Raw genomic sequence first — 23977 nt, 5'->3', positions numbered from 1 at the left:
ATAGATTACTATGAGAAAAAGGTGGTTATAAAATAGTTTTGCAGTAGAGAACACATTTTGTAAAAACAAACAAAAAAAACCCCTATAAATTCATGTATTTATACATAGAAAAAAAGACTTAGTTTTTACACACACACACACACACACAATTTTACAATACTTACAGAGGGTTTATAGTAATTATTATTATTTTTTTTTTTAAGTGTTCCAACTTCTCCACACTCTCAACACTTGCCATTCTCTCTCTCTCTTTTTTTTTTTTTTCTTTTTGTCATTTCTAGAGCCGCTCCCACGGCATATGGAGGTTCCCAGGCTAGGGGTCTAATCGGAGCTGTAGCCGCTGGCCTACGCCAGAGCCACAGCAATGCCAGATTGGAGCAGCATCTTTGACCTACACCACAGCTCACGGCAACGCCGGATCATTAACCCACTGAGCAAGGCCAGGGATCGAAACTGCAACCTCATGGTTCCTAGTCGGATTCGTTAACCACTGCGCCATGATGGGAACTCCCCTATGGTAATTATTTTCTTTGGGTTTGTTTGTATATCCTCTAAACAATATTTTTGTAATAAAATAAACCTAAATGTTTTTTTAAAATGTACCTGACCATAAAATTTACACACATAATCATGAAATCAAGTCTATACTATACTGATATCAATTCCCTTACATAGGACCAAATAAATAAAAAAGAACATACCTCATCTTGGCATGAACTGTCAGTGAATCCAGGAGGTTCATTGGTAAGGGAGTAATAGATCCTGAAGCCAAACAGCTCGTTCCAGGAAGCGGTATCCTCATAATTCCATTTCCATAAATAGTTTCTACCAGAGCTCCCATGGGTAATGTAAAACATTCTGAATTCGTAGAATATGCATTACACAGTAGGGCGATCTTATAGTCATTCATCTGTAAACTCTTATTTCTAAGACTTTGCTGCAGGAACCTAAAATTTCAAGTTTCATTAAGCAGAAAAAAATGCAATAATTTCCAGAAAGGTAATTCATATTTAAAAAAAAATTTCAATGCAACTATATACTATCTTCATTCTTATAGATTTCATAATTCCTGCTCAAAACATAGAGTGTTAACACACGTAAAAGTTTAAGAAGCATTTCAGAAAGAAGTAATTATAAGTTAACAATTAATGGTTTTATTAAGTATGTACTACATACACTGCACTAAGATTCAGATAATGAAGAAATAACTCACAGATTCCTGAACTAGTCTTCTATTTATTATCTATTTGCTTAAGTACAACAATATGCCTTCATTTCAGATGTCACTTAGAAAAAATGCTTAAGGGGTCATTTCATAAAATGAAAGTCAGATGTGAAGTCTGACTACCCTACAGTCTCCTATGAAGAGATCTGACAGTCAGCCCTTTCCAGAAGCTCTAGGTGGGAAGTTCAGCTATTCCTAAAACCCTTGACGGAAGCCTAGTCTTATCTGAAAAAGGGCACCTTCTGTGAGTAATCACAGCTTTAGAAATGATGTAAGGGAGCTTGCTGGCCAGATCAGCTCAGTCAACCCTGGCAGCCCAAGAAGTGAATGATATCTCAGTCAGGTCACACTCAAACTCCAAGCACTTAAGAAATTCTGAAACATTTTCCGTTTTGGAAACGATTTCAGCTAAGGTAAAATGTGTTCAATCAAAGATTAGACTTGAAATTATGTATTAATAAGATGGGTTAATCTTCTAGTTGCTTTCTAATGCAAGTATTGATTAGTTTCTCTTGGTTATGACACACACATTAAATATTTACCCTTATCTCTGGTGGATGTGGGAAGAGTTCCATATTTCACATTAACTACTGCAACCAATAGACTCTATTTATTAAATCAAAAAAACGAACTGTTAAGTTACAAACAACTTACTCATGGTGAAGTTTTAGGGAATGAGGTATTGGAATCTGTAGCTTGGAGTTGTCATTTTGGGCTTTTCTGTTGAGGTGAATCCAAATGCAGGTCATTGCAAAGGCATGAGTTGACTGAGGTTTGTTAATGTCAGGAACTGGGATAAACTGAAGAAAAAAAATTTGCATATTATAAGAAAGTAGAATTAATTACATATATCTCAGCAATCCCATTTCTGCTGTATCTTTTAAAAATATGCTATATAAATTTAGCTCCAATTATTCTTTGTTCAAAAACACAAATCAGAAGATCTAATAGCTATCAAACATTGAAACCATTACCAGATTGTTTTTAACTGCCAATAAAATAACAGAAATCTACTGGTATTTAGTCAAGCTTTTCCCACTGCCACAAAGCATTCACAATCATTAAATTTTTATTCTTTAAAAATTAGGAGTTCCCTTGGTAGCACAGCAGGTTAAGGATCCAGTGTTGTCACTTCTGTGGCTCAGGTTGCAGATATGGCATGGGTTCAATCCCTGGTTCCAAAACTTCCATGTGCTGAAGGTATGGCAAAAAAAAGAGACGTAAAAATAAACACATCACTATGAAATCTTACTGAATGTGATAACTATGAATACACAGTTTCTAAAAGTCATATATGTGCTTTTCAAGAATGCATAAAATTTAAGAAACACGTGATTTAAATGAGTAGCATTAAGCATGAGGATGAAATGACATGGATGTCTGGGATTTGCTTTAAAATTATTATTTATTTTACATTTTTTGTGCATTTTAAAATTCCCATAATAAATATTTCTAAAAAATGGCTATCATCAACATATACCGTATTTTACTCAAACACCTTACATAATAAAACACTAGGGCAACAAACTTAATTGGCAAACAACCAAAAAAAGTTATTAACAGACACCGATGTTGTATGGTCATTCAATATGTATAGATGAAAACAGTTTTATGCTTTTTAAAACTGTAAACCTCTTTAGAATGTAGAGAGCTTGCCATATTAGATGTTTGATAATGATTTAAGATAAACTTCAAAAATAACCTAGCTAAATTTCTTCATTTTTCATAGGAGTAAACTAATGTCAAGCAAGAATGAATGTCCATCCTGTGATCACAGCTATCACAAAAACTGGGAGAAGAACTCAATTCCAGATTTCAAGACCTGTGCCCTTTTCACAAAAATCACACTAAAATCTTTAAACATAAATTAGACAAAATTCTAATCAGGTTGTTAACTATTAAGTAAAACTTACTTCTTTTTCTGGGTACAGAAGATCAAAGAGCTTCATGACAGGGAGAAAATCAGCTAGCGCATTTTTCTGAATACTTCCAGAAATGAATTGTAAGAGAACCCACATCAGGTGATCTCTGCCTTTAATCAGTCCTCGCCCTGCTAACTATAAAAGATGTTTAAATACACAGCTACACAGCTAGTTAAAAAAAACAGATGTAGTGAAGTTTAAAGAAAGAAAAAAGGGAGAGAGAGAGAGAAATCTTGCTCTCAGAAAGTTAGCATCTAATGCTGGCATTTACTAACTACTCAGTTTCCATTCAAGGCACACCCAGCAAAACCATTTATTTATTTATCCCAATTTCTGCTGTACAGCAAAGTGACTCTGTCATACATAGCCATTATATGTATGTTCTTCTTTTAAATGTTATTTTCCATCATGGTCTATCCCAGAGATTGGATATAGTTCCCTGTGCTATACAGTAGGACCTTACTGTTAATCCATTCTAAATGCAATAATTTGCACCATTAACTCCCAACTCCCAGTCCATCCCACTCCCTCTACCCTCCCCCTTGGCAACCACAAGTCTGTTCTCTACGTCTTTGAGTCTGCAAAGCCTTTTAAATTATTTTAATATTATGTTTTCTTCCTGACCTCCAAAATAACTATACATACCAAAAACTAAATGTTTTAGAACATAATAAGTCTACCATGTGTGCATGTGAATCATGTTTAATACGGTAACATTACTAAAAATATTCCATTAAAACACAAGGAGTACTTTATTATACAAAAGCGTTAAAAAAATTTTTTTTAACTCTACAAGGACTGGTTATCAAAACACTTTTCCTGGTTTCCTGTAGATTATATCAGAAATCGGTGGTGATGATAGGAGTGGTGGGTAAGTGGTGACTGAAAGGATTTTAACAACTCTTATGAAAACATTTCCCCCAAATAATCCAGGCTATAGAGATGTCATAGCTATAACAACACTTATCTTACTCCCACTGAAGGTGGCTAAAGCTTTATGCCTAAAACCAACCCTTCCCACAAACTCACTCTTCTACTCGTATTCCCTGTTTTGGATTTACTGTCCTCCTCTTTCATTCACTCCCAAAGCAGAAACCAGTGAGGGATCCGAGGCTCCTGTAACTCCCTCCGTCACCTACTGTCAACCAAGTCCTATTCACCTCTCAGCATACTTGCTTTCTGGCTCCTCCTCTCTGTCTCGGTTTAGGCCTTCCGCATCCCTCAACCCAGACCATTCAAGAGCTCCCTTACTAATTTCTCTGATTTTGGCTCCATTCATCTCTACATCACTGTCTTCGTACATGGGGTCATTAGCAGTAATTTTTCTAACCTGTATTTGAGGATGTCATTCTCTTCCTCATTTGCTTCCTAAAGCAAATTTGACTCCTTAGAATAAACACAGGGCCAAAGAGAGTTCTCCACGTCTGGTCTTGCCTTCCTGTTTTCCTCATCTTGCCAAAACTTCCCATTTTATATTTTTCTCTTCAGTTATCAAACGTTTCTGTCTCTTTTCCAAATGATGATCTTATTTCTATGGAAACACTTTTATATCTGTTCCTCTTGGCAAATTTCTACTTGTCTTTCAAGTCCCAGTTTTAAGATCCCTTCGATAGTCATTCCTGATGTCTTTAATACCTATTCTCCTTCATTCTTTTTGCAAGGAAACATGCTTCCATTATGTGAACTATTACCATCAAGTCATTTATACCTATATCTTCCCACCAGTAAGGAGCTCTCTGAAGGTACTATACTAGTGCCTTTTCATTTTGTATCCCCTGGTCCTTACACTGTGAATACGTAAAATGAGTAAGTGAATCCAGTTTTTATAGTGACAAGAAAGTGAAAGGTAAATAAACCCTAAAAGCACTGAACAAAATAGAAATCAGCGCTCAGACCTCCACTGGTAACATCCACAGCAGCCTAAAACATACTAATCAACAGGGAAAGTAGCTCTGACAAAAGGTTTCTGTTCTTACCTTCTGATGAAGAGAAAGGACCATATGAGGAAAACTTGCAAACTGGAAAAGCACAAAGAAAATGAGCTGACTTGAGAGATGCTGCCACAGGAGTTGGCTTGTTCCCCCATCATCAAACTTCTCCTCCGTCTCAGATCGCTCCATGGCATAAACTACCAGATCCACCAACTGGTCCTCCAGCACTGGGCAGCGCTGCTTGTGCTGTAGGGCAGAGATTAAATACAGTATTCCAAAAGCCTCCCGGTTAGTTTTAGAAGTTACCAGTTAGTGGGCATTAATTGTAACAAGAGGCTGAGAAGCATGGAATGAAGTTGAACTTAGAAAGTTAAGGTTAGATTTAGTCTATTAAAGCTGCATCATGTTACATGATCATAGAGGATGAGTTTCATAAAAAATTATTTTTCAAGTCTCACACAAAACAGGCTTCCCATTAACTTTTGACTTTCACTAAAAACATCACTGTTCCAATTTGACAAGGAGCATTACACAGTAGAATATTTTGTTATTTATTTTTTGAAAACAGATAATTGAAAAGTATGAAATGGGGACAAGAGATTTAATTTTGCAATCTAATTCAAACTATGAAAATCCTGGATTTCCAGGAATCAAATGCCATGACAAGAGAGCAAAGTTCTGTGTGTGTGTGAATCTATTTATTTAAAGTAATCATCACATGTTTATACTAACTTTATATACAGACGTATATCTAAATAGCTGCCAGATTATTCAATGTCTGTTTTCCAGTGGGTGGTATTGATTCGATACTGAAATGGAAACTTCCTCTTCAAAAAAACCCACACTTGATCTCAAAGTAAAATCTCTGCTCTTCCCTCTTAGAAGCCAAACATAATGCAGCTTTAATTTTAAATTAGACTATTTTAAAATCTAAAACAAGAAAAAGAATTGAATTTACACTAAAAATGAAAATGCAACTTCCCTTTCTAGAGGCAAAAAGATTTATGCTTTTTAAAGTGATTTTTTAAAAATACACTTTTATCAAAATATTTTAAGCCATATTTTAAGCCATTTTCATATTTTTAATAAAATGTTACATGACTTAATAGCCAGGCAGTTGGAAGCCTTTCTAATGAATACAGTAACTAATACAGATGCTTTCTCTCTAAACTTTAGATGAGATTATTAGTCTTTTGCCATGAAAAAGGGATATGATTTCTTCAAATTTAGGGGGGAAATGCAAAATGGGGACGAATTTGGAAAAAAACAAAACATAATGATAGCATCCCCTCTTTTGCATGCTTTTTGCCAGCTCCAAACTTGTAAAGCTCCAATATAGCTGCACTTTCTTAAAGCATGCAAATAAAACAAACATCTTTTCAAAACAGTAAGCATCAATGGTTGTTTCATATTTTTTCCAAAAACACAATGCCATGATCACAGTTCAACCACATTACAGATTTACAAAGAGCAATATTAACACCACCAGTTGAGACTACAGTACTTTTCCTCCAAATGTAATTATCATTATGAAGCAGAGCAAAGTGCAACAGACAACACTACAAACTATTTCTTAAGTCAGCATGCAAAACTACTGTGTACAGGGCTTGAAATTCACTAGTTCTGCCAACCACCAACAACCTACGAAATGTGTCAGACAACACAAAATTTAGAGTGAGATCATTCAAAGTATATAAGAGTCAGAAAAATTTGTGAAAAGAAGTAAAGCCAGGATTTCCAGTAGGAATTTTTCATTAGTGATGGGAATTTGCTTCTGGTTTGGAAACTAACCAATCTGCCAACTATTCCTCCATTCATGATGGTCTTCCATCAATCTGCTTCAGGAAAAAAGAATAAACTAAATAAAACTGGTTTTTAGCACCTGAGTCATTTTTGAGTTTCCGTTTTTGGCATCAGCTATTTGTTTTATAGAACTGGATATTTAACTACATATTTTTGGGGATAGAGTGATGGCTATATAGTTAATGATTTAAAGAAGAAAACCAAAACTATTAAGATTTTGGCAAAGTAAGAGCAACTAGGAAATTCATAGTTAAAGCGGATGATTCAATATACACCATGACTCAAGATTACTCCCAAATTTTTTTAAGAATTAAATCAGTCAGGAACCTCTATGGCACCAAATGCCCTGGTTAGTTTAAGGGTAGCAGAACATGCATTAGAATTAACTCTATATTTCCCACATGTTTTTGGTTAAATCAAAGGATTGTTCTCAAACCAAGTTTAGGGATAGCTTAAACATGTTTTTTTTTTTATTTGCCAATTTTAAAAATACCAAGGAAAAAAAAAAAAGGAGGGAAAAGCCTGGAGTATAAAATAATCTGTGCTGTTAACTACTTTAGAATAAGTTTTGCTTTAGTTTTCAATTGCTAAATTATAAGTACATTAAAATTAAGACTCTTCACCACATAAATTACTTTATAAGGTGGAATAAGTGAAAATTTGTAAACTATTCAGTCTAATGATCTGTGAATAAAGGTTAATTATCAATCACTAGGTTGTGATAATTCTGGTAGCTGATGGAAGCTATGTCTACTGCTACTCACAACTTACTTTCTGAATGCTTGTGAAAACTGGTCTTCAAGATATAGACATACAAGTTGAATTAGTTTACATCAAATGTACATGTGTGTTTCGTTAAAACCTGTTTTAACAATAAGAATCTAAATTCAATGATTTCAACAATTCGATTTTTGCACAATAGAAAAAAACTGCATTGGAAACGTTTTAAATTTTCAGCTTTGACAAAAGCTGCGAATCAGGCACAAGGTATTAATAGAAACATTAACATTAACCTCCACCCATATTCCTGCTGTTTTCCCAGCATATATTTCAAATGGTAAATGATAACGGTTTCAGTCTTAGTAACCACATCCTATACTAAGTGCCACTGACCTTTTCATATAACAGTTTTGATCCTGCTGCAGTGGTGCAATTTTAACATACTGTATTTAGGTGAACTTAAGTTAATTTACAATCATTCTTTCAGGGCTAGAAGTCAATTTTACAGCAGTATCTATTCAGGACAAGTTCGGGAGGAAAATCCCTTTTATGTTATGTATCATACTCTCTACCATTCAGAACTGGAACCCATGCTAGTTAATACCACTTTCAATGGGTAAGGATAAACTGAGTGATTAGTCCAGTACTTCACTGTCTCAGGACAGCCAGAGTTCATATACTATCACATAAGAACTTGAGCAGTGAATCTGTTTTGTAATGCTCCTATTCAGTAGAAAAAACACAAACTCTCCTGGAAACACAAAACAGGATTCTCCCACTGTGAACATCTACCCTGCTGGTCACAGACCGGGCTATTTATTTATGACTTTCCAAATGCACCTGATTTTAGGATGAAATACCATAGCCCAATTCCTACTGGAAAATGCAATATGGACAGCTCTTAAAAGGTTTCAAAGCTTTAGGTAAATTATTGCATTGCTAGAGAAAAGGACAAGAAAGTATAGTGAAGGATATATAGTTCTGTAATGATAAAAGATGTGATCAGATAACTTATTTTTAATCATACGCTTCTTAAACAGTGTGCTCTCATTTTGTACCCTATTTTCCAGGTGGTAAAAATAATATATCAATTCAGCATATCTTCTATCTTCAAGTCCACTCACTACTGAGTTTTCTACCAAAGCAATTAGTGATGAATTGTGAACTTTTGACAATGTTTACACTACAGTGGGATCAAGACTAATAATGTTCTGTCAGCATTTCCATTATAAACTTTATTTTTTATGGATTTATGTCTTAGTCATAAACTTTTTTTAGGTTGAAACTTGTTACTAAAAGGATCAGATCAGAAATACTCTCCTGTAAATTTTGTCAGTTTCTAGTTTGAGAAGAGCTGCCCCCCAAAAGCAAAAAGCTAAGGATGACTAATGATATCTGGGGGAATGTACTTGCAGCTCAAATGACCGTGGGTACATTCATCCACCAAACTGCAAAAAAACGGAGTCAAGTATGACTTAAAGTTCATTGCAAAAATTAGCTTTAAAACATAGCATGAAGCATTTTTTTCAAAGTTAACTGAATACTTACCTCTAACTCAAGTGAAAGCTGATCAGAATTAATGACTTGGTATTTAAGATGCTACATTGACAGGTTATGTGAGGTAACTGTCAGATACTGTAGTGTGAAGCAGTTTCAGTTTCACATGTACAAAGGCTTGTCCAAACAAGGAGACTTGGTAAATTTTTCAGAAGAAAAAACTTAAAATAATAAAAGAGATACTGCTACTAGGGTGAGGTTTGGCATGCAAAGTTTCAACACTGAGCAAGTTTTATGGCCAAGCTATATGTCCTTAAAAATAGGGCTTTATAAATGGAAGCACTGGCACAACCTTCACTATAGTATTGCAAACAGCAACGCTATTTTATATAACCTAGACAAGAACGTCTTTTTAAAATCAAAAAGCTGGTCTATTTTAATATCTTGGGCTCAAAAATTTTTAACAAAAATAATTGGAACCACTATTTTGCTTAAAATCTCAAAGGTGAAAAGTCCTGGAACAGACTTGGGACTGTATAAGAGTTTGGTTTATAAAGTTTGGCCAGGTGGTGTTCCTCCTGCTACAGGCGGGCTTCAACTGAGAGGCGCTCACTCCAGGAGAAGGACACTTCTGGCAAAGACTGACAAAGAAGGGTGTTTGTCAAGCAGGTGTGGGGTCACCTAAGAGTGTGACATTTCTTAGTCATTCCCCATGTTTCCAAAAAACACCTTCCCTGTGTAAAGCTTACCACTCCAACTTTTAAAAGTAACATATCTCTGTTACAGTGCTTTTTTCTCTCTTTTTCGTTTTGTTTTTCATTTGTTTTTGTTTTTAGGCAAAGCAACGTACACATTTTTTATTGATGTTTGTTTATGTTTTAATAATCTGGAAAGATAAAGGCCACCACAAATCTTTCCATCTCTGAAAATTCCACCAGGCTAGCTTTAGCCCTAAAGTATGAAAAAGAGTAAAATGGAGTGGGAAGGAAAAACAACCCATCAAAAAGTGACAGGCTTTATCATGTGCCAGGTGTTGTCTCTTGGTTTAAAAAAAAAAAAAAGAAAAAGAAAAAGAAAAAAAAGAATATATAAAAAAAAACAAACACCAAAAACCAAAATCAAAAACAATCCACCAAAAACAACTCTCATATCCCAAGAAGAAATTCATTTTAGTGGCCTTGGTCTCAGCATGGTCCTGCCAATTTCAAGCCCCGACCATACACGTATTCTCTAAATGGAATCAGTGGCTACAAAGCGGCCAGCGTATCGTTAGTCACAATACAACAGTAAGGTTGTGAACATACCTGAGCAATGTTCAAGGTCTAGAGCATTGGAGGATGGGCAGGACAAGACAGGACAGAACAAAAATAAAGGAAGAAAAAAAGAAAAGACAAAACAGTGACTATGAGGCCAGCCTCAAGGAACCCAGAGTCAGCACAAACCCTCCCACATGTTAAACCATTAAAAAAACATACACCAAAAAGAAAAAAAAAAAAAAAAAAAAAATCAGCAATGAGGCCACGCTGAAGATATCAAGGGTTATAAAAAGAGACACCCAAATAATAATTTTAAAAAAGCCAAAAATCATGGTTAAGTCATGTGTAGGTTTCTCTGGCAAAAGGTATACTTGAAACTGGCCTTATAGAAAAAAAAGCAATGCAAAATAAACCAACTTTTAAAATATCTCCTTTTTAATTTAAACATTCTTAAAGCAATAATATAAATGATAGGAACAATACATTGTTTAATAAACCATATATTTAAAAAAAAAATCACCAAATAGTTCTTAACTGTTTTGCTCAGTTAGCTATAGCAAAGAAAAGAGAAAAGAATAGTGCAGATTCTATGCAGAATTCACTAGGTTTCCAGCACAGTACAGTACCTGCTTATTTAAACCTAGCATATTGCAGACCATATCCCTGGAATAAGGCTGCTCCAAAACATATCTCAACAAAGCAGTCTGTGGTTCAAACAGATCCTTTAAAGAAAATAAAGAAAATTATTGCTTCAAGATGAAAGTTAATGTAAATTCAAATAATTTGAAATTGGGATTAAAAAATCCTCTAAAGGCACTTGTTACCTTCACACAGTAGGCAGTATCTAGTGGAAAAAAATCATAGGATTTTAGTGCTTACAATTAATCTGTTCCCACCCTTTATTAAATAAGTGATGTATCTGCAGTGAAGGGACTTGCCCAAGGACATAGAGAAAAACTTAGAAATGGCTTCAGCACTATGAAATTCTTAAGCATCACTGTAAGGAAAGGATTTTTGCCCAGAAATCCAATCAAAGAGGAATAGTGTTTACATTTACACTTGTACATTCTCATACAGGTGTAAATGTTAATACTATTTTCCAAATTTGGACAGAACGAATAATGACTGGACAGCACAGAGCTGAAGAGTTTAGATGCCAGAATCAGATTGTCTGAGTTAAAATTCTGACCATACTATTTCCTAAATTGGCGGGGGGGGCTAGTCAAGTTACTCTCCCACTTTGTGTCTCAGTTTCATCATCTGAATAAGGGAAATATTAAGATGATTGCTAAGAATAAAGTTTGTTGCAAAGTCAAACTCTTAAAACAGTGCCTGGCACATAAGTATACAATAAGTTTATCTGTACTCATTATTATTATCATGATGATGGCATATTCCATTTAGTTTACCACTTTTTCACATTCCAAAGTTTTGCTAACTAACGTGCCGAGAGCCCAGAACTATCACCTCAGTTGCACTATTTAACCCTCCTTTTAGACAAGTTTCCTAATCCCTCTGTACATCATTTTTAACATGAAACATTTACATGAAAACAATCTTGCCCTCTGCACCTCCTGCTCTGTTACCACTGCAAACCCCAAGATGGATAAAATGAATTTATCAAACTTCATTAGAACTTTATGTCCATATCTCATATTTCATTTTATGGGTGTTTGTATTTTTTTTTCTTTGAGAATTTTCTACTCTACTTTTGTCCTCCCTTGCCCCTTCCCTTTTGAAAAAAAAAAAAAAAATCTAACAAAGAGGAGGCTCACTCTTCAGATTTTAGCAATACTGCAAATTCATTTTTGGTCCTTGCTTTGTAAAGAAAAATGAAAACAAAGAATTAATTTAAAAGTTCAATTTTCTGATGTTCCTTTGTGAGGCAGTGGGTTAAAGATCCAGCGTTATCACCGCAGTGGCCCAGGTCACTGCTGTGGAGCAGGTTCGATGCCTGGTCTAAGAACTGCCATATGCTGTGGCAAGGCCAAAAAGAAAAATTCATGTTTCTAACTGTAAGTGTTTTGCTAGAGGTGGACCACTGGAACATAAACATCAGCAATATGAAAAACCACATGCTATACTTGCATACTGAAATCATATGATAAATCATAAACTATCTTTCATTAAATATTCACTTCTTTAGTCTATGAAAAGATAATTTAGCATTACACATCATATAATCCAGGATAAAGACTCTTAATGGATCAAAAGTTCCATTATACTTAGTAACATACCTTATCATATGGCAATAGGCCTTTCAAAGGAAAACGGAGAGTTGCAGGGTCCAATTTCCATGAGTTACAAATGGCACCCGAGTTATTTACAACTGGCAGAAGGCTGCAGCGGCCTGTACATATTACAAAAAATGTTTCTAAATAAATGTGAACACAGTAACACCTGGTTTTTCAAATATTTAATGAATACATATGCTAAACCAGGCACTGATTTAAAAAATATTTTAATTAAATGGAAGTTTGGGGATTTCCTTCCAGATGGTTAAAGACCAATTTGCACGGGCCTTCCAAACTCACAGATGTTCCATCTATCCAGGGACAGAGGTCGGCAAGCTACGACCCATGAACCAAATCCAGCTAGCCACCTGTTTTGTAAAGTTTTATTGGAATCCTTCTGCTTTTGCACTGTAATGACAGAGTTGGGTAGTTGCAATTGATTGTATAGCCCATGAAGCCTAAAATATTTCTTACATCACCATTTACAGAAAACGTTTATGGACCTTTAGTCTAGGGTCAACATGAGTAACTTTAAACATGATGTTCCTAGAGGCCTTGGATGTTGTATATGACCATCAGTCTGCTCATGCATCCAACTGCCTGATGAACACTATCACTGGGATGCCCTGCAGGCACCTCAAGTTCAACAACACTTAAGCTAAATTCATCATCATCCTTCTCAAACCTGCACCACTTCCATAATTCATTAAATGATGTCAATATCCACTCAGTTACAAAAGCTAGAAGCCTGAGGTTTATCCATCTTGGGTCTCTTTATTTTTGTATTTTCAGTGTCTAGAATAGCACCTGACTCATAGAAAATGCTCAAAATTTGGTCACTGACTAAATAATGGCCTATACTGGACTTCCTGTCGTGGCGCAATGGTTAACGAATCCGACTAGGAACCATGAGGTTGAGGGTTCGGTCCCTGCCCTTGCTTAGTGGGTTAACGATCTGGCGTTGCCGTGAGCTGTAGTGTAGGTTGCAGACATGGCTCGGATCCCGCGTTGCCATGGCTCTGGCGTAGGCCGGTAGCCATAGCTCCGATTAGACCCCTAGCCTGGCAACCTCCATATGCCATGGGAGGCAGCCCTAGAAAAGGCAAAAAGACAAAAAAAAAAGTCTATATTCCCAGGCTGTTCAGAGGCTACCAAGATTTCTAGAAAAAATTCAGGAAAATATATGATCCCTGCAAAAATTGCAAAATAAATATTTATTTTTAAAAGAAAACTCAGAGAATCTAACAAACATGAAAAAATGGAAAATAAACGACATACAGAGCAAAGATGTAAATTAGTATGGGCTGAGAGAGTCAGATAATGTTGTATACTACAGCCAGAGAGGGACAGATCCATTGAGACTTTCAGTTGTCTACAGATTCCATGACACTAACTATTGAAAGTTCCCTCTAATCACTGGGAAATACACTTTCTAGAATGGTTCTATCTCAAGCTTAGACCCAGTCCAGACAGTTGCTTTTCCCTCCTTACGCTCAGCACAAAGTACCTGAAAACAAGCAAAAGGCCATTATTAAGCTCCTAGAGTTATACCTTGTGTAAGTCATGAAGACATGTACTAGATACCATGCATTAACTTTGTTCAATAGTCAGATCGCTAAAAATTGGGTACTGTTTGGTATATTTTAGATTATAGTCCTACCACAAATGGAATTTATCCTTGCTGTAGGCCTGAAAGTATCCACAAAGTCTGATACCAGGTTTCCAAGTAACTAAAACAAAACAGAAAACAAATAAGTATAAAAATAAAATCAAGATTTTCCTCAATACAAGGATCATTTATATAAAACAATATGTAAAGATTTAATACAATTCCTGACACATAAAATTACTCAAAGATTAGTTTTCTTTTGCTTCTTCCAAACAATTATTTACCAGTTCATTTATCCCTGAATTAAGCCAGGTCATACCACCATGTCCTTCACTAATTAATGAAGCTGAGTATATTTGATCACAATGATATACAAACTGTCTCAACAGAATAGCAAAGAAATGAAAGAAATATATCATCTCATAATAAAAAATGATTATTATCTACAGATAAAATGACTTTTAAAAAGCAAGCACATAAAAATAAAATCAATATAACTATTTTTAATACAAATTTCTAGTAAAAATTTTAGAAAAATTTACCCAGTGTGGAAGTTTTCCCTCAGGATATAGTTTCCTGATCTCTGTAACTGCAAAATATGCTGGTAGTAAGCAAGCATTTCTTTCCAAGATATATGCAATAACCTAAGTAAAATAAAAGGGCAATGTTATTATTTTGACTCACCTTTCCCATAGATAAGCCCTTCAAATGCAACAATGGTATTAAAAGGTAGCGATATCATTTCATTCATTCATTGGGCTTAAGCTATAGCATTAAAAAATTATTTGTAAGTGGAGAATATCTAAAAATGAAGAATAATAAGCAATAGAATGGATTGCTGACAGTTCATAAATGACATTGAAAATGCTTTAAATACTGGTAGACTCCAACAGGAAGCAACAGACTAAGAATTCTTACAACATTAGTTACAAAACACAGCAATCTTTTGAGTGTTCCTTAGGCTGACTTCCTATAAGGGTTGAAATACTTTAATATATCTATATTGTTCTTTTCCTAATTAAAAATTATGAATTAAAATCTGTTTTTTTTAACTAAAAATTATGAATTAAAATTTAAAATTTCAGAGTTCCTGTCATGGCTCAGTGGTAACAAATCCAACTAGTATCCATGAGCACATGGGTTCAATCCAGGGTTGCAGTGAGCTGTGGTGTAGGTTGCAGATGTAGCTCAGATCCTGCATTGCTGTGGCTGTGGCGTAGGCTGGCAGCTACAGCGCCAATTTGATACCTAGCCTGGGAATTTCCATATGCCACATGAGTGCCCCCCAAAAAGAAAAAAAAAATTTAATTTCCTCTTCAAATATAATGAAAGTGAAATAGCATTTTTAAAAGTAGACATGATTTTTAGGTGTTCTGGCTGTGGCACAGTGGGTTAAGGATCTGTCATTGCCTCCGCAACAATGTGGGTTTGATCCCCAGCCTGTCACAGTGGGAAAAAAGGATCTGACATTGCCACAGCTGTGGCATAGGTCACAGGTGCAGTTTGGATTTGATCCTTGGTCGAGGAATTTACATATACCATGTGTGCAGCCAAAAAAAAAAAAAAAAAGGCCTGATTCTTGCAAAAGTAAGCAAATGGCAGATTTTACAAACTACCATTAAGTTTTACAAGCACAGAACTATGTAATATTAAACTTTTTTTAAGGCATGATCAACAAGTTGCAGAAATGTTTAAATTACCTCTCTTGCTGCTAGGAGCTGCTGTACAACAGCGGAGCTCACTGTATTGGGAATTGTTAAGATTTTCTCCAAAATCACTTTTAAAAGATCTCGAACACCCTGATATAATAGAAAAGTCATATGTTAAACTTAAGTAATGTCACCTGTGCTAGTTAAAATATCTAAAAGTTCCAAGATTATATACTTGGGGGGAAAAATGTTATCTTCAAGGTAATACTTTTAATTTTTCTGAACTAGAGCTAATATTCAAGCCCTTAGGATTAACCCAAGAGAAGTATCATGTTCCAAAACAGAATTGTAAAGAACAGCTTGCAGTATAAATGAACAAAGAAACTCGCTCATAAATAAAAATTAAATTTTCCACACTCTACTAAGCTTTTTTGACCTTCATAACATTAAAAGAGTTTCTATTATTATGAGTGCCAAAAAAACCCTTAATTTGAACTTAACAGACAGAAATACGTTTGAATAGAACTTGAAAATATTCTGAAAACATGGATAATGATATAAAACTTTCTGGTAGATGACTCCTTCAGCTCCTTCCTGTCGGCATATTCTAACTTTATTCCCCTCCTCATAATCCATCACATACTTTAATCCTCCCAACTTATCTAATAAAGCTATTCTGTTAATGGTCATCTACTCATATCTACTACCAGCTGCATTATTTCAGAGCAGAATGCGATATGTAGAGAAATTTCATTCTATAATATAAACCATGAGATCAATCTTGTAAAAGAGATAGATGAAACATATACATGAAAGAAATGAGAAACAATTATAAAGCACCATACAAGTAAGTAAAGAAGTAAAAACTACATATTAAAATGCTAAGGAAAGTGAAGTACAAATAGAGAGAAAATAATCAGAAAAAGCTTCTCAGAAGTGATTTTATACTAAATCATGATTCTAACCAATAACTGTCAGCTAAGTCATTTTAGATTAGGGAAAATACGGACATAAAGCACAGGGGAGGTACTGGCAAATCTTTCAAAATGGAAAAAAACAAAAGTAGCTTGATGAAGCAGCAGATTCTACAGCTACAGGGCTCCTGAGCTGTATTATGAGACAATCAGAGAGGGTATGCTGTTGTTTTTGGTCAAGAACAGAGTGCTGAAAATACCAGTTTTGAAAAAACATGTACCCAACAGAGGTCAAAGGGAAGCAGGACCCGCTCCTTTCATCAGCTGATGTCTGTGTCCCTTCTCATTCCACACACCCCTGCTCTGTGCCCTTTGATTTGAAAGGGGCCCAAACACCATTCAGATCTGTGGCATGAAGGGACCCAGAGTCTGCTTGCTGACTTCCCTACTTGCTACAGAAATTTATCAGCCACCTCTAGTATTAAGAATGTTGGGATGGGAGCCGAGAAGCTGTGGGAAACACAGGAATTTTAAATCCCTTCAGGAAATACAACAACAACAAAAAAGATTTTGTAAATGCTTCCACTTTACTCCTCCCATGTGAAATTAAAATATATACACTGAAAAATTAATCCTGCCTGACAGCAATTACTTCTTATAATCAAGAAAAAAATACCTTGTAATCTACTCCTCCAATTATTTTCCGAACCAGTTTAAATGTTAATGCCCAAAGCTGTGTTCTTTCCCATTCAAGAGTGTCAGAGTTTATCAGGGATTCACAAACCATCCTGGAAAAAAAGGAATACCTATTCCAGTTACAAAGCAGAATTTTTCCAAGTTCTCTAATTGCTAAGGTCTGTGTACTCTGTATAGTTGTCATAATAAGTATTTTTCCATAAAGGTATGTATTATCAAGCACACTTTCAAAAAAGTACATATGTATTTTACATTTTTTAGTTGTATGAAAGACTAAACACAAAGTAGAACTAGACAATAATTATGTTATCTTTTAGAAAGAAATCTACCAAAAGCTACTAGTTAAATGTTTACCATCCATCAGTTTGTGGCAAACTGTCTTTTTCCCAAGACGGCTGCAAAACCACTTTCAATCCCACATGCTCTTCTAAATTGATACTCTTCCCATGAAGACTATCAGTGTCATGCTCTATCCTTCAATCTGGGCAGGTCTACAACTGGCAAATGGGATGCTGTATGACTTCCAAGGCAAGGTGAGAGAGCTTCTGCCAAGCCCTCTTCTGAATGCTTGCTCTTGGACTCCACCATGCAGTGACAAAGCACAGGTCACATGGAGAAAATATATGTAGGTTCTGGTCAACAGTGCCAGCTAAAGTCCCAGATGACAGCCAGGCATTACCCACCAGATGGGAACAAGAAGACCTTTGTCATGACTCCAGTTCTAGCCACCATCTGACTGCAGTCACAATACCTGAGAAGAAACTACCTACTACTTGGCCAGTCAAGCACCATGAACGTTAATAATAAAAGGATTATTATTATTTTAAGTCACAAAGTATTGAGGTAATTCATCATGAAGCAAAAGTTAACTGGAACTGACCCAGCAATTCCACTCCTGAGTACATATCTGAAAAAACCAAAAACAGGGAGTTCCCATTGTGGCTCAGTGGTTAATGAATCCAACTAGGAACCATGAGGTTATAAGTTCGATCCCTGGCCTTGCTCAAGTAGGTTAAGGATCCAGCACTGCTGTGAGCTGTGGTTTAGGTCACAGATGTGGCTCAGATCCTGCGTTGCTATGACACTGGTGTAGGCCAGTTGCTATAGCTCCGATTAGACCCCTAGCCTGGGAACCTCCATATGCCGCGAGTGTGGCCCTAGAAAAGACAAAAAGACAAACAAACAAACAAACCAAAAACACTAATCCAAAAAGACAGATGAACTGTAATGTTCACAGTATTATCTGCAACTGCCAAGATATAGAAGCAACCTAAGTGTGTATCAATAGATGAATGAATAAAGAAGATGTGGTGTGTGCACATACACATGCACGCACGCACACACACACCAGAATACTACTCATCCATAAAAAAGAATGAAATTTTGCCATTTGCAACATCATAGATGGACCTGAAGGGTACTGTGCTAAGTGAAATAAGTCAGAGAAAGACAAATACTGTATGGTATCACTTATATGTGGAATAAAAAAAATCAACAAATTAGTGAACAAGAACAAAAAGTTAACTGGCCCAAGCTGGTCAAAGAAAGTGATTTTAGCCCCTGGGCTGAAAGGCAAAGACTCCCTGGGTTTGAGCATTTTAGGTATACAATCCTGAGAATACTCCATCCTAAAAATTAGACATTATGAAGGATTTCTTGCTGAATCTAACTTCCTTCTTCATTCCCTTATCCTTTTACAACAACAACTTCAACCAATTTCTAAACATATGTAAAAAAGAAAATTTTTTAGATTGCTTATATCCACCACTAAACATACCTGGGTGGAAGAAGACCAGTCTCAACTGCCATTGCTAAGCAGTCATAAAGAAAAGAAATTCTTTTAGGACTATGCTGGCCATGAATGAATTTAACAATCCACTGGATGCACTGTTCATGAGATTCCTGGAAAATTAGAAAATAATTATATTTTAAGTCTAAACTTACAATCTACAACAAATAGCTTATAGTAAAAATGAGAGAATATCAAGACTATGAATGAGATAATTTGTGGATGAAAACAATTTCTAAAAAAACAAACTGAAAAAATTCAGGTTTAGTACTTCAGCTATATTAAGCTTAAAATCATACAATTACATAAATTAAACTCCTACCATTTATATTACATGGGACCTGCAAAAGGAGTATGATCTTATTAACATATTCATGATCAATACAAAGTTCTAGCAAAGACTGTATAAGCTATCGTAAGCGGTGCTCTTAATTGCAGACATAAATATTCCTGTCACTGGGGTAAAAATCAATTATGAATTAGTACATTAGTCTCATGAGAATTTAGTGTGCATCTAATCTCTAAGAGCCCAATCAGTTATGAATCTAATGTCATATCCAATTTCCAGACTTGGCAAAACTTTTAATTTGATACCAAAATGTAGTGCCATATCACAGTCTGTCCTGCTCCTCTGCACTGCCATTGTCCTTCAGTCACACTTCTATTATAATCCTGATTTAGAAATTCTTATTTTCCTCCTGACTCCCCCTTAGATATAAAATTCTTAAAGACAAAGGCCATATCTTAATTCATAAAATGCTTAATGAATTATTAAAAAATTAAAGTATGTTGGAAAGATGTTCAACATTACTCAGAGAAATGCAAATGAAACCATACTGAAATAAAATTTCTAAAGTTTTAGATTGGTAAAGATCAAAAAGTTCTTTAACTCTCTACTGTGAGGCTCTATGGAACAGATATTCTTATACACTGCTAGAGAGAGCACAAACTAGTAAAATCCTTACAGAAAGCTATCAGACAATTACACACAGACATACCTTTGACCCAGCAAAACTACTCTCAGGAATTTATTCTGTGTCCAGTCCATACAAATATTCATTATAGTACTATTTAAAGTGGAAAAGTTAAGAACTGTCAGTTGTTAGGAGACTGGTTAAATAAAGGAAGGTGCAGCCATATAAAGAATATTATACTGCTCTAAGAAAGTAGGAAAGGAAGGCAGAAGTAATTCTTAATGGACTGATGTAGAACTACATTGAGAATTATAAATTAAGAGGAAGAAAATCAAGGTTCTAATGAACAGTGTACATACACAGTATATAAACATTCTATAGAAATGATTCTATGCATAAAACACTTCTAGAAGGAAACATAAACTAAGAATACTGGCTGCAAACAGGAAAAGGAACAAGTTATTAAGTTAAGAGAGATGGAAAGCAACTTATTCATTGGGTCCAACTTTTGTACCCTTTGCATTTTGTATCATATAAATATTACCTATTATTACAAAATAATTAAAAGTAAAAGGAACTTAAAAAAGAATGTATTGGGAGTTCCCGTCAAGGCTCAGCAGTTAACAAATCTGACTAGTATCCATGAGGATGCAGGCTTCGATCCTAGGCCTTGCTCAGTGGGTTAGGATTCCAGCGTTGCCGTGAGCTGTGGTGTAGGTCACAGACCTGACTCAGATCTGGCGTGGCTGTGGCTGTGGCAAAGGCCTATGGCTTTGGCTCCAATTTGACCCTAGCCTGGGAACTCTCATGTGCCACAGATGCAGCCCTAAAAAACAAAAACAAAAACAAAAGAATGTATTGCCACTATGTGATTCACCTCTTGAGTAGTAAGTCTAAAGCAGCAGCTCAATCGCAAACAGTTCTCATTTTCCTACCTATAATGAACCATGAGAAGATAATGTACTACTGCACCATGAGCTCTCTAAGGATTACACTTGGGAGTTCCCACTGTGGCACAGCAGAAACAAATCTGACCAGTATCCATGAGGTTTCGGGTTCGATTCCTGGCCTCACTCAGGGGTTAAGGATCCGGTGTTGCCGTGAGCTGTGATATAGGTCACAGACATGGGGGATCCTGTGTTGCTGTGGGATAGGCCAGCAGCTGTAGCTCCAATTCAAATGCTAGCCTGGGAACTTCCATATGCTGTGGGTGCGACCCTAAAAAGCAAAATAAATAAATAAGTAAATAAATAAAATTTAAATAAAGTATCACACTATTGCCTTTTTCAAGGCTACATTATCTGGGGAATGTTCTTTGTTACTAAGTTTTACTGTTACTTTCTTCAATGTTGTCATACTATCTTTGTATCCCTATTATGGCACCCTTGTATCTCTGCTATGGTATCCTTATTATAGGATCTTCATGTCAAGGCTAAACCAGTTCCTTTGTTGAAATGAGTGAAATTTTTATCCATTACAATCACTAACACAGCTGTTCTGAAGTGCACCAAATAAATCAGAATAGGTTGAAAACGGTTTTATATAATCTACCATGGGAAAGACTTTTAAAAACATCTCACACTGTGCTGTAGTTAACCTGATTTTTCTATACAGATTCTCCACTGGAAGAATAGGAATTGAAACAAACAGGATACTAGAATAAACAAAAGACAAGTTATTTCCTTTTCCAGAAAGACCTTAACAGCAACATCAAAGAAAATGTAAAGAAGTCAAAAATCATCAGCCAGGTGTATTAAAAATGCAGTGCTCACCTGAGAAAGACCACCCCAAAACTGTCGGAAGGCTCCCAAACAGCTAATTAGTTTTGTTTTTTCATCTTCAGGGTTGTCCATAAACATGCTAAAAAAATAAAAATCACGGTGTTTGCCACTAGTTTTAAAAAGGTAATTCAACGTAACCAGAATAATGGATCTTATAAACCTACATACAAGACAGACCTAAATAATATCATACAAAGATACACTCAGGTAAAATGTGCCATGCATACACTCACCCAGGGAAAGCCTCTTCTATAATTTCTGTTTTCTGTAAAAAAAAAAAAAAAAAGTAAATGGTGAACGCGAATTTAAAAAACAAAAGGGGGAGGGGCCTCCCCGAGCAAAACAATATAATGCAACAGAGAGCAAGTCACCTTAATCAGCCACAAGCGGAAGCAAACAATACCTGTCTTGTTGGCCTGTAACAAAGCGTGTTGTGGATTTCGAAGGAGACTTTGAATTTGACAGCAATTTCAGAATTCCTCAGCCGTTGCACACAAAAGTGGCATCACAACAAAGAAGTCTAGGAGAGGTTGCCCGGGCCGTTGTCCCCTCGCCACCCCCTCGCCCAGCCATGGCCCTGGGTCCCTAGCCGTTCCACTCACCACCACCTCCTCAAAAATGCTTTGCAGTTGCGTCTCCATCTGGACCATCGCCCCCTCCTTCCTCGGACGTCAACCGCGCGGCCCGGACCGGCCGGAACTCCGGGAATAGAGGGGCAGAGGGCCAGAGGGCTAAAGATGCCCGCAGGAAACTGCAGCGCGCCAAAGTCGCGTTCCTCTTCAAGGATCCAGCTGAGGCCGAGCCCTCTAAGGCCCAGCAAACAACTGGAGCCTGCCCGGAAGCCAGGTAGCGATGGGTGCGCGCCGATTACGAAACCCGCAGAAACCAGGGATCCAGCCATTAAGGTTCCGCCTGTGGGAAAGAGCGGCCCGCGAGCCAGGCGAGAGTGCCCCCCAGTGGAGCCTGGGGCCTAAGTCATCCCGAGGCGTCGTTGCCTGCAGGCTGCCACTTCTCCGCTGAAGCAGGAATTTCCTCCTCCTCGGTGCTTAAACTTTGGCATACTGGGAAGTATAAAAGTTTGAGACCCAGGGGCTGCAAAATCGGCCGGAAATGCTCCTCCAAGCGGCTGACCTTTTGGATGTCCGTCAGCAGAGTGGAGTCAGGAGTTGGAATTGCACTTTTCTTGACGACAGGAACCAATGTCTTCTCAACTATGGTAACCTCCGTGCCTTGCACAAAACCAGAAAAGCAGCAGGGTTTCAGTGAAGGTTAAAAAAAAATGAATGAACGCAGCGTATTAATTTTTCATTAGAATAATTGAATAATAATATCTATTTTCAATTAATCATCTAAAATAATAAAATTTACCAATTACAGAATATCTATAGCCTCTTTGGCAGGGATAGAGATGGACAAGGGTGGTAAAGAGAAAGACTGATCCACAGGCATGGTCTGAAAGGATGCACTGAGTCGTGTGTGCCCTCCTCCCCGCCCTACTCCACTTTATTCTCTCAAGCATCAAGTTTGACATTTTGGTAGAAACTTACTCTCATTTGTAGAAATGGTAAATGTTTAACTCGTTCCCTCAGTACTAGACTTGTGTTAGGCATTTAAAGAACTGTATTGCAGAATGTATTTTTCAGACTGCCCAAGCTAGAAGGGTAACAGAGTCAGAATGATTAAACTTTAAAAGCTAGGAGTTCCTGTTGTGGCGCAGCAGAAACGAATCCGACTAGTAACCATGAGGTTTCGGTTTGATCCCTGGCCTCGCTCAGTGAGTTAAGGATCTGGCATTGCTGTGAGCTGTGGTGTAGGCCACAGTGGGGGCTGGAATCCTGCGTTGCTATCTATGGCTGTGGTGTAGGCCAGCAGCTGCAGCTCCAATTCAACCACTAGCCTAGGAACCTCCATATGCCTGGGAATTTCCATATGGTGCGGGTGTGGCCCTAAAAAAGCAAAAAAAAAAAAAAAAAGTCTAAAGCCCTCTAGCTTTCTTTTTTGTTCCTTTTGTATGCTAAACAGATTATTTATTGTGTA

The 23977-nt window shown here is 36.5% G+C and overlaps 1 protein-coding gene across 3 annotated transcripts in view; it reads right to left on the bottom strand.

The window, feature by feature from the left end:
• The window catches only part of MED23 (mediator complex subunit 23), a 41658-nt gene extending 18795 nt beyond the window's left edge, over nt 1-22863 (bottom strand). The window contains exons 1-15 of one of the 3 annotated variants that reach the window (XM_021087970.1): nt 22543-22590; nt 22174-22205; nt 21932-22019; nt 19234-19358; nt 17437-17548; nt 15898-15996; nt 14740-14841; nt 14249-14318; nt 12592-12704; nt 10981-11076; nt 10403-10420; nt 5124-5324; nt 3139-3282; nt 1880-2025; nt 702-947 (exon numbers count right to left, since the gene is read on the bottom strand). In XM_021087970.1, the coding sequence (XP_020943629.1) occupies nt 702-947; nt 1880-2025; nt 3139-3282; nt 5124-5324; nt 10403-10420; nt 10981-11076; nt 12592-12704; nt 14249-14318; nt 14740-14841; nt 15898-15996; nt 17437-17548; nt 19234-19358; nt 21932-22019; nt 22174-22205; nt 22543-22590 (1640 nt within the window). Of the gene's footprint in view, nt 1-701; nt 948-1879; nt 2026-3138; nt 3283-5123; nt 5325-10402; nt 10421-10980; nt 11077-12591; nt 12705-14248; nt 14319-14739; nt 14842-15897; nt 15997-17436; nt 17549-19233; nt 19359-21931; nt 22020-22173; nt 22206-22343; nt 22501-22542 lie in introns of those variants that run through there. The other 2 variants (XM_021087979.1, XM_021087972.1) reach the window with 2 other exon arrangements.

The sequence above is a fragment of the Sus scrofa genome, chromosome 1, assembly GCF_000003025.6.
Source record: "Sus scrofa isolate TJ Tabasco breed Duroc chromosome 1, Sscrofa11.1, whole genome shotgun sequence".
NCBI lineage: Eukaryota > Metazoa > Chordata > Mammalia > Artiodactyla > Suidae > Sus > Sus scrofa.
Note: the sequence above shows the minus strand (reverse complement) of the source record. Positions and strands in the feature narration are given on the sequence as shown.